This window comes from Calypte anna, chromosome 3 (genome assembly GCF_003957555.1).
Source record: "Calypte anna isolate BGI_N300 chromosome 3, bCalAnn1_v1.p, whole genome shotgun sequence".
Lineage (NCBI taxonomy): Eukaryota > Metazoa > Chordata > Aves > Apodiformes > Trochilidae > Calypte > Calypte anna.
In genome coordinates, this window is record NC_044246.1 from 42073659 (window position 1) to 42085478 (window position 11820).

The window sequence follows — 11820 nt, forward strand, 5'->3', positions numbered from 1 at the left end:
CTGTTCCCGAAGTGCACTGGCATTACAGGCAACAACATGAAAGGTGGAAAGCCCAGAATGAGTGAACTCTGTGTCATCTTCCATAAGCACTGAGGTATGTTTGTTGCTAGCAGAATAGATACCAAGATGCTTGAAGTGGTGTCAGCATGTAGGGAAGAATCTCCAGAGTAAAATATTAGTGCCACCACAAGTAAGAATTAGATATGCATGTGTGAATCCTTTGTAAACTTAGTCATCCTTACTGCTACCAACAAGCCAGATCAGAAACCTGGCCTGCTGCTGTGTAATTTGCCTGTGTTCTGCAGAAAGATGCTGAGACGGGCAGGGGGCTACCAACCCCAAGAGGAGAAGCTGTGCAAGCAGGATTTCTGGAGCCTGAGGGAGGAAAAACTTTAGAGGGATAAAAAAGTAACTTCCCCGTAACTACAAGGGCTTTATTGAGAAAGTAGATCTGGACTATCTATTGAGTTGCTCTGTGGGGCAAAAGGGACAAAATTGAAAAGAACAGGGTTTAGATAAAGGATGTAATTTTTACTATGAGAATAATTAAGGAATGAGTTACCTGGAATCCTCTGAGGTTTTCAAGACTGGCAAAACGTGTGAGCACTCTGATGCGGATTCAGTGTGCCCCTGCTTTGGGCTGGAGAGCCCAAAGGACCCTTCCAGATGAGCTGTCACTGTGATGCTCCCAAGCTGAGTCCTTATCCCTGCCAGAGAGCAGCAGCCACTGGATGTCACCCTGTGCTCACCTAACAACACTTCTCCACCTGCAAACAGGATCACACACCAGTGCAACAGGAAGGCTTTCTTAATTACAAGCTTTTTACTTCAGGTAAAGTATTGGTAAATGATTTATGAGTATTAAACTTCTTCAAAGCCAATCTTGCTGAAATGGTCTAGTTTAAAAAGCTTCTGAATCTCCATCTAAGGTTGGAAATTTAAGGCTAGCTTCAGCCAAATTGATACAAGGAGATGGCAAGTTCAGAGTGTAGTTCAAGGCCACAACAAGGGTCCTACTTGTTTTAACAGAAAAATCAAATATACACCAAGCTGTGTGTCTTTTTCCCCTTTTCTGGGATAAAATGAACAGAAACAAGCTTTAAGATCTTGTTATATAAATAGCACACACTGCATGTAAGATAACTATACATATTACTATAACAATAGGGAACTACTGTGATTTCTCTAAAGAAAATGCAAGGATAATAATCACAGTAGGGGAAAAAGAAATAAACTAGAAAATCAAAAGCACTCTTCACTGCCTGCACAATATTGACTTCCCTTCTCCTGTTTATTTCAGTATAAACACCCAGGGGTTTGAATAGCAAGCTGCATTGTTCTGTAACAAGCTCCACCTAAGTCTGTGAAATGCAGAAGGCAGATCTCCGTTCAGTGTCAAAACCACTGATCTTTAAATGTCAATTTCACATTAACAGAGCTGTCAACTGCAGGTCCTCAAGAGTTATCTGTAGACATCTTGTGCTCCCCTGTCATTTCTCCTTTCCTCACTTTCTCTAGATTTCATCATTCAAGCCTGGGATCATTTTATTTATCTTGGGTGCTAGTGTTGTTCAGGTTAAGGTTGTCACACTTCCTTGCATTTGTAAAGGGTAGAAACTTAGGAGTTTCTACCTGTAAAACCAGGAGATTTTCTTGTTTTTCTCATGTAGCAATCAGGCCTTAGCAATGGGAATTTTAAGCTAATCAAACATTTTGTAATGTGTGATAAAATAATAAGATTGGCATACCGAAAATAAAACCAAGCACTGATTTGATTCGAGTGAATAAATGACAAATGAAGCATATTGTGCATCTTCTCTAGAGTGAGAAGACTATGTCAGATTGCAACATCTTCACTCCTTTGAGCACACACCATCCCTTGCAAAGTAAAGCTACCTAACATGCTTTCTAAATTTAACATTTACATAGTGAAGAGATTGCTCTCAGAGAAGCAATGGCCATAAAGATCGGGAATTGCTGAATTTGTTATATCATGTCCCTCACAACTAACAAATGAAATCACAATTCTGTTTGGAGCAGCTGAAAAAAGGGGATCCTGACAAAACATCACATAAAGCTATAAATTTATCTAGTCTATCATACCAGAGTTTGAATTATAGCATAGGTCACCAATGCTTGTATGATGACAGCTTTACACAATGTGTATATATATAAAACAAGTACGCAAGACATTGTGCAGACAAAAGCTGCTATAAAGCTTCATTAGATTGGAAACCATCCAACAGTTGCACATCAGAGACTGAATTCAGTATACAAGTAGCTTTGCCAGTACAATGCTTCTTCACAGACAGATGCTTTATGAATTCCACAAAGTGAACCCTTATCTTACGTTTCTCAGAATTAGATTTTCAAGTAGGAAAAACAGTCTTTGATGCCCCTTGAAAGCCTGCTGAGTTATTTTCTGCACAGAAGAGATCACCACAAAGCAGGGTCTCTGATGACAGCCAGAGAAAAGCCAAAGAGAAATAAATACATATTGCCTGTATTCTGCCATGAGGGCCCCAGTCTTGCTGTAACTTCCACAGGAAGTATAGCAAGCTGTTTTTCACTGATACTCTAAATGCTGCCCTTTGTGCAAGTTCAAAAAGGACAATATATGTGTACCTACTCCTTGTTGTATGCATCCTGCTCTAGAACTGTTTACCTTCTTTGTTGTTGTTTTGCTATCCTGAAGTATCCACAGCTTGTACAAGATGGTTAAGGAGCAAACAGGAGCTGAAAGTAGTTATGTCTGCAAGCTTTTGTTTACAAAAATATAGGTTAAGGATTAAGCACGGTGTAAAGTGACTAAAAAACACTGGTCTCGCTTCATGCAACAGAAGTCCAGTTCATCTGGTCTGGAGCTCCTGCACTGTAAATAAAAAGGACAGCATCTTCATGGAGAAATGCATATAAATCTTTTTACATCTGCCTCTTACACTTCTATGAAGAACCAGGTATATTAATAACTGTAAGCAATTATCTGAGATGACAATTTGAGAGAAAAAATCATCTTCCAATGGCAAGTGTTAAGCCTCACTTCATGTCACCATTTAGGCCTGGCTGGTATCCACCAGGCTTCTGTGTGGTCACCCCCCACCCCCACTAGTGAACAGGAAGGACAAAATCCAACCAAAGCCTTGTTAATTGAGACAAGGATAAGGAGGTTTTCACTTTAGTTATGGTAACAGGCAAAAAACAGACAGGTTCAACTTGGGAAGAAAAAAAAAAACACCTAATTTAATCTAGATAGAGAAAGAGAAAACATTGCCAGATCTTAATACTTTACCCACCACCACCCCTCCCTTCTTCCCAGACTTGGATTACTTCTCTCCTGCATCCCCCTCAGTGGCACAGAGGGATGGAGAGCGGGGCTTCGGGGTCAGTTCCCCACACGTTGTTTTCAGCTGCTCTTCCCTCCTCAGGAGGAGGACTCCTCACATTCTTTCCCCTCTCCAATGCAGGGTTCCCTCTCATGGGAGAGACTCCTTCACAAACCCCTCCAACATGAATCCCTCCCTTCAGGTGCAGTCCCTCAGGAACTGCTCCAGCCCGGGCTGCACACAGAGTCACGGCTGCTTCAGGAACAATCACCCCCCCTGGCATGGCATCCTCCATGGCTGCAGATCTACATCTGCCCCTCTCTGTGATCCTGCACAAGCTGTAGCTTCACGTTTGCCCACCTGTGGTACTTCAGGGGCTACAAATTCACATTTACCCCATCCTGGTCCTTCAAAGACTGCTCCACCGTGCTCCTCCATAGGTTGCAGAAGGACATCTGCCATCTCACCATGGGCTGTCTGGAAATCTCTGCTCAGGTACCTTTGCCCCTCCATCTTCTTTGATCTTGGTGTCTTTTCTCTGGCATTTCTCTCTCACCTCCTCCTCTCCTCTGCAGGTCTTTTTTTTTATTTTAGTGTTTTTGATTCACCTTTCTTGAATATGTCACTTCCAGAGGCACATCCAGCTTCCCACATCTGCTCAGCCTTGGGCAGAGGCAGGGCCCAGATTGGAGCCAGGGAAGTTTTCAGCAGCTTCTCACTGGAGCTCCCCTGTGGCCCCCTTGCTTCCAAAACACCACTGCACTCACCCAAGACATTTAGTAGCAGAGGATGGTTTTGATCACTGACTTCTGTTTCACGAACCCCATGTTGGGCACCAATAAATCTGTCATGGTTTTAGACAGGGATTAGGTGACATATGCTCTCTGTTATTCCCCAGTACCCTTCCAGGGGAAGATGAAGAAGGGAATAAGAGAGAAGGGATAAGAGGCTGGAAGGGATAGGGCTGGAAGAAAAAATTAAGGTAGGTTTAATGAAGTACTAACAGAAGATTACAAATGTATATAAACATAGGTAAGTAGGTAAGTTGCCCTCCTCAGATGGTAATTACTCCCCAGCCAGAAAAGTCCCACACTGGACTGGGCACCAGATGGAGCTGCTCAAGGCCAGGGTCTCAGTGACAGCTCACAACACTCTTGGAGCAACCGAGCTGGGAGGGCAGGGGACCTGTCCTGGTGGATGACGTTCTTCTCCAGTGAGCAGACAGCAGGAGGAGGCAAGCTTCAGCCCAGCTAGCACACCAGCCAGAAAAGCCACCAGAGGGCTTTCTTGAGAGTCATTTTATACTGAGTGCCATGGGACAGAATACTGGCATTGGTCCATTTGGGTCACTTGACCCATCCTCTCCTCCCCATAGCTTCAGCTGCTCCCCATGATATCTGCCACGTCAACAGGCACAGTCCTGGTGATGTCCCAGGAAGGGTTTTCTATCCTGGTCCTCTCAACCCAGGACACCTCACCATTTTCATTCATGATATATACTGTGCAATTTAGTCTCTTTCACGTGTTGTTTGCAAACACCTGCTGCTACATTTACTCCTCTGGTACCCTCATCTTATAATGTGTGAGCAGGCACAGGATGCGTTTCCGCTGGGCCTATCCAAAGTGAACGCACACCATGACAAGCACCCGGAAAGCTGTGCTGTCTGGGAGACATCCAGCTAAAAATTACACTTCCATGGTTACAAAAATAACCATTTGCTCATGGGGCAGCCCTGCCAGAGGTCTTTCACAAATACAAGTATTGCTAATCCAAAAACATTCTGTCATTCAAAACCTCCCTGAATCACGAAATTTTACCTAAAGAACTCATTTTTTGAGGCCAGATTACAGCACGGTGGCTGAACACCACCACTGCTTTCAACCACAAGAATGTTTGACACATCCAGTGACACAACCCGCTGCTGCAGGGGGCAGGAGGCTCAGCCATGCTGGGTGCTCTGAGGGGAGACGGAGCTTCCCATGGTGTTGGGCTGCCACAAGACCCCTCTTGGAGTCACATTTTGGCTTCACTTTCTGAGCCAGAGTACCCCCACATCTCTTCTGTGGCTTCAGAAATGTGATGGTTCATAACAAAAATTAAACAACTTTTCCATTTCTTCACCTGACTCCATAGGTGAGACTCTCCATGGCATAGAGGGCATCCCAGTGCCGGCATAATAACTGCTGGAGCCAGAGAGGGATCAGAGAAATACTGAAATATTTTGGTTGAAAAAGACCTTTAAGATCACCAAGTCCAACCAATAACCCAGCATTGCCAAATCCACCACTAAACCACATCCCTCAGTGGCTTTGAAATACCCCTGATGACTCCACCAGATCCCTGGGCAGCCTGTTCCAGTGCCTGACAACCCTTTTGGTGAAGAAATCTTTCCTGATATCCGATCTACACTCGAGGCCATTTCCTCTTGGTTTTATCACTTGTTACTTTGGAGAAGAGACCAACGCCCTCCTTGCTACAACCCTCCCTCAGGCAGTTGTATTAGCAAGGTACCTCCTCCAATTCTCGTACTTCAAACATTTAGCAAAGGCTAAACATCTGCTGTACCACCATTCAGGGGGGCAACTGGGCACAGCGCTCCCTCCAAGCTGGGGAGGCCCTGGGCAGGCACCAGTCCCAGCCCTACCCCATGCTCCTGCCACAGTTTCACCTTGAGCATGCTCCGTCCCAGCACACACACTCCGTGAGATACTCTTTTTGACACATTGCTAAAGCCCACGTTTAGTCGCTGGTGATTTCTCAGTTTTTGCGTAGCTCTTGCAACAAAAATTATTTATTCCAGCGAGGCACAGATGGCTCATTCGAGGAAGGTATTTTTAATATCTGACACAAGCTACAAAATAATGGCAAGAAAATGCAGGTCAGGATTGCACATCTGATACGGTACACAGCATGTTTATACCACACAGACCTACAGGCATTCAAAGGCTAGTATCTTAATTAAAAAGTAACAAAGTATACACAGGTAAACAAAAAATCTAAATAACAAATCCTGTGTGGAACTATTTACTCATTACAAATCACTCCCTTTAAATGAAAATTTCTTGTTCTGAAGGATTACTTGTTTCACAAACATCTGTTATAGGAAAGGCTGTGTGTTCAGGAAGGGTGTCCAGGTTTTCTCCTGTCAGCTTTCCTGGGTAGCAGTGAAGAGATTACCTGACCACTTTCAGCACTATTCACAGAAGAAATCAATGTCCTAAAAAAGAGAGTAGAAAAGAAAGAGGTTTTGAGATTGAAGGATTAGCATTCCTTTATCACCCCCTAAAGGTGGATCAGTGGATGCTAACACTGAATCTCTATAATACACTCAAAGTATAGTTTGAGTGTATACATAATGTACTCAAAGCATGTTCTCTACAATCAACTAACTTCACAGAATTCTGGAAAAAAAGGTCCTTTGTCTTTTGACTCCTTTTGCATAGCTGGGGTGATTTGTTCCTGCCATAAATTTTTAAAGTAAATCAGGCAATATCACTTTCTCTACTAATTTCAAATCACTCCTTTATCTCTGTTGTTTGTTTTGCATTCCTACATCTGTACCTCTATTTATTAGTTACATGTAACCCTTTATCCTTAAACAGTTCCTACTCACACATGAAAAGGATGCATAAACAGCCTAAGGCTATGCGATAGACTTGCTATGGAGAAATGTGACTATAAAATAAATGCCAGTATTTTGCTTGAAATTTTCCAGCATGTGATAGATTTCTATAGCATATTGCTTTCATCTAACTTCCTTCTATTATCTTGTATGGATATGTAGATCTTGATTCTTTTGCAGAGAATTATCACACCATGGGGCTCTAGCTGTACAACATTTACATTAGACAACATATAGCTGTCCACTGGAAGCAGAAGACAGGGAGCTGTTTGGGAAAAGATGCTTATTGTTAATGAAAGTACTCTCAGCCAGCAAATGGACAATTTTAAATCATCAAGGGAAGGCAAACAACCCAACACCACTTTGTACTATGCACACACTATTGTGTTAAGTCTATTGTAACCAGCGTGATTCAGTGGTTCAGAAGTAGCAGCACTGGGGAGAACAACAAAAAAAACAAACTCCTGAGATTTATTGTTCAAACAGCAATCAACAAGCATGGGTGATCCAGAGCTGCACAAAAGGATGCTGAGAGAAGTTTACAGACACTAACATACATTGACTCTTAACAATGAAAGTTGCTTTTGGGGGGGAAATGAAAAAAATAAAAGGAGGGTCAGAGACACAGAAGCGCCCAGGCAATGTCCTCTTCCAGGCTTCTCTCCAGTACAGCAGGTGCCCCCCTACAAGTAGTAGGACATGGAAAAGAACATTCCTGTATCATCCTTCGTTTTAATTGCAAAATTCCTGTGTAGTGAGAATGTGAAGTAAGGGCAAAATGACTGTGAAAGCTGTGGCACTAATTTTGTGAAAGAAAATCACTTTGCTAGTTATAGTTCTGCATTGCAGCCTGACAGCAGCCCATTCTGGACTCAGAGTCAGCCTGCAGGCTAAGACATTCCTTTAACCCACCTCTGCTTCCAATTCAGCAGACTGGCTATCATCTTGTTAAGAACAGAGTGTAAAACATATTCTAGTCATCCTTTCAGGTTCTGTGACTAGTTAATTGCTGCAATAGTTCTGCGGCAAATTCAGAATAACCTTATAAAGTGTCAAGAAAAGCAATAACTTATCTGATATTTGCATTTTCTCAAAGTTTGTCCAACATGTTAAAACGCAAATCCTAGCAAATGTTAACACAAAACAAAATTATGCTTTTCCCTTATTTTCTCTTTGTTACCCATCTAGTAATCTGGATTTGAGATTAAATAATTCCATATGTGATTTCAAGATTGAAGCATTGTGTTATTGTGCCATACACTTCAAAAAGTCATATAGATAAAGGTTGAATATCAATAAAAGCAGTTACTGATAACATACTGCTTCATTTAAGCATAGAAATAAGCTTCCAGTGTTAGCTATACCACAGCCTGAGGAAGGATCCTCCTTTTCCACTCTGTGAAGTGGTTCAGACTTCAGTAAAATAAAGAGTTGTATGGTATATGAGACACTACTGTACATAATGAGGGAAAAATCACTCTTTTAGAAGTACAGTTTATGTACTCACAGAACACTGTTTTCAAGTGCTTCTTAATTCAGCTTTTTGATAGACACAGCAATATCTTTGTTTAGAGAAATCAAGCATGCTTCCAGTAAATTGGAAATTCTGTATGTCTTCATCTAAATATATGATTAATAGAGAGTGCACTTGTACGTGTAACTGAAGTACACAGCACAATATTCAGTCTCCAATAAAGAAAGCTGCTTTTGGTGTATAGCAAATGGTTTGGGTAAAACTTACGTGGCCTTGAAAGAATATTATTCATATCAAATATGTACTCTAATAGGATCAATCCCTTAATGTAACATTTGTAATGCCTGCAATACCACAGCTTATGTTAAAGATTTATTGAGGCTGTTTGCCCGTAGAAAGGCCCAAAAATTGGATCCCTAAGCATCTGTGATACTCTACAATCAACTGCACAATTATGATTTGTTTTTACAGCAAATTAGCACTACACAGCCAAGTACAATTATGTAGACAGCTGGGCTTTTGCTCATTCCTTACCGTTGTAGGAACAGTCTTATTTGCATCTTGATAGACATGCTGCTCAGAGACTATACTGCTAGGGAAGTAACCAACTGTCCCCATGTGGTCTTCATACTGTTCTCCATAAACCTTCAAGCAAGGAGATGTATAATTATGTACCTTAAAACAGTCCTCATCTGGTTTGAGCTAGTTGATAATTTAGTCAAAAGGAGTTACTAATAGTGTTTCTTTACTCTGGTTTTAGATTTCCTAGTTTCCAATTAGCTGGCACATGAAACAAACCAATAACACAAGTTCTGATGCAGGCATACATTGTTTTGGAGTAAATGAGTAGTATCTCCAGTTTATGTAGATGTTTTTTTTAATGCAGACAGTATTTATCTTTTTCTTCCCTTAAGAGTTTTATGACCAACTGTGATAAAAGCTTTCTCCTCCATAGTTTCAGCAAACAGTCACAGAAAAGAACTGTCAAGGCCTTCAGTTAAGGTTCAGTTAATAATTATCATATTGAAGACATTTCATTAACGAAAATTAAATTAAAACTCTCAGGGTTCCTCACTCAATTTCAGTTTTACATTCACTTTGAAAACTAAGTTACCACTTTTAAACCTAGAACAGCTCAGCATAGCATCCATTTCCTGACAGAAATGCATGTTAATTTACTTCTAGTTAGCTCATATTCACAAGAATCAACTCTTACACTTCCAGCCCAGAATTCTCCAGAGTCTTTTTCTTTCACTAGTTTTGAGTAAACATAAATCAACTGCCCTTTTTTAATATTAATGAATCTGCAGTCCGGAGCATTATAATCCTCTTCTGCTCTGGCAAGGGAAATTGTGTCTAGAAAAAGAAAAAAAAAAAAAAAATTTAAATACATGTATTTTTTCATAGGGAGCAATCTATGCCTCTGTGGATGTACACATGTATAACTATTTCTGCAGACAAAAGTAGGTTATCCTGAAAGTAATAAGTCTTCAAGAATATGTCCTGCTAATTTTTCTGTTCTTCACTAAGCAAAGTAACGGCCAACATAAATAACAATGAATGAAATAACATGAATAACATGAATGAAATGAAATAACAATGTGTTATTTCATCATAGTGGAAGTTGCAACCCTCCTCTCTACACTTCCATTTGAGTGGAAAATATCCCTTACAAAACTCTTTTTGCAGTAAAACTGCATGTGACATTCCACATAAACTCTACCGTTCTGCTCTTAAAGTTGAAAAACTGGTGCAAATACAACAGAGCTAAATAAGCTGAATAATTCTCCCTCACACTACCACATCCAAACTCCATAGTAATTTTGAGACTATTTTGTCCTCAAAAATAAAGCCAAATTACTTACAGACACAGTCATCATCAACACACAGCTTCTTGCTTGCAAGCTTGTCCATAAAAATTCCAATTACGACAGGACACATTAATCCAAGACACATTAGTAAAACAACCAAATAAACCCGTTGTGTCATTTTTATTTGCTGCAGCACTTGCTGAATGTGAATCAGGTCCAGAGATCCCCATCTTTTATGGAAGAGGCAGACACCTGGACAAACACACTGGGCCAATGGGATGGGGACAAGGCAGCATTCCACCCTAACAGAGGAGCTGCAGGCAGCAGAGCTCAGGGTCCACTCACAAAACCAATTCCTTGCCAAAGCCATTCTGCATTAACATTTCAATCAGCAGCTGCATTATCTAAACGTTTAAAGCCATCTTGTAGCTGTCTGTAGTCTTAATCTTACCTCAAGCAAAGTTTAAGGATGAAAATTAAGTCAGATCCTGGTTAAGCAGGAAAGGAAATTACATCCTTGCAAACCCTCAAGCTCTTAATTTTCACAAATGCTCTCACTGTCAAGCGTTATTTGTCACTGGACCATGAACCCTTAGCAGAAGAGATTCCTGTTGTGGTCTACACACAGGACCAACTGGGACTCTTAACACATGGAAGCAAATGTAAGCAAACTGTTACAGAGTTGAAACCCTGTAAAAAACCATTGCAAGTCAGCAATTTGAATTTGAAATAAAAGCAAATGAAATGAATGCTGCTCAAGCACCACATACTTGCATAGCTAAGATTTCTTCCACAGGGAGACGCAGCTGAGAGCAAAACACACAGGTCAGGACAGGACAGTAACCACTGCACATATATTTACAAAGCTGAACTCATCTGAGTTGGTAGATGCAAGATGCTGAACAACATACAGTGCCACAGGCTGACTTAAAGAGTCATCTTGATGCCTTGGAGAGGGCATCTTGAATTCATCTAACTTCCCCAAATCTTGTCAGAGTATACAAAATGCAATCCTTCTATTTTCATGGAATAGATGCATACATGCAAGGATCCATCACCACAGTTACTGTACTGTGATTCACATTGCAGCTGTAGGACCACAGAAGGCTGGTCTGGATCAGTCTCTAAAGTTGACAAGAGTAAGCTTGGGAATTCCCAACACAGCTTGAATTGTTTCTGGCTGGGCCAGCTTCCAGACCACAAGCAGAAAAGGTGTCAACTGTCAAGAAAATTCCATGGTCTCTTTTAATGAGAGAGCATCTTACAATTTCTAGCATCACCCTCCTATTATGGCTGACTCCACCACATTCTCCTCCTTTCAGCCCATTCCTCACTACTCCAACATCCTGTACTTAGTGTATTAACTTCCTTTGCAGACAGCTCCATGCAAACCCGTCTAAATGAAAAAAGGTGAAGAGCAGTGGTAAACAATGGTAGTCTCATGCACACAGACTACCAGAAAACAAGGACAGTGTAAATAAATACAGAATTATGACTGCAGAAGGAAAAATGTAAGGTTCGGGATGGAATAATTGTTACTTTTGCTCCCTTACAGGCAGATTGAAACAATTTTCAGCTGCGTTAGAAAA

General features: G+C 41.2%; 1 protein-coding gene across 1 annotated transcript; it reads right to left on the minus strand.

Annotated features, from left to right (window-relative positions):
- Nucleotides 1-6437: 6437 nt before the first annotated feature.
- On the minus strand, nt 6438-10413 carry OTOR (otoraplin). The gene is made up of 4 exons (XM_008500903.1): nt 10286-10413; nt 9637-9776; nt 8955-9065; nt 6438-6541 (listed from the first exon to the last, which is right to left on the minus strand). The coding sequence occupies exons 1-4, from the start codon at nt 10407-10409 to the stop codon at nt 6518-6520; spliced, it is 399 nt and encodes a 132-aa protein (XP_008499125.1). The 5' UTR covers nt 10410-10413; the 3' UTR covers nt 6438-6517.
- Between the last annotated feature and the right edge of the window lie 1407 nt (nt 10414-11820).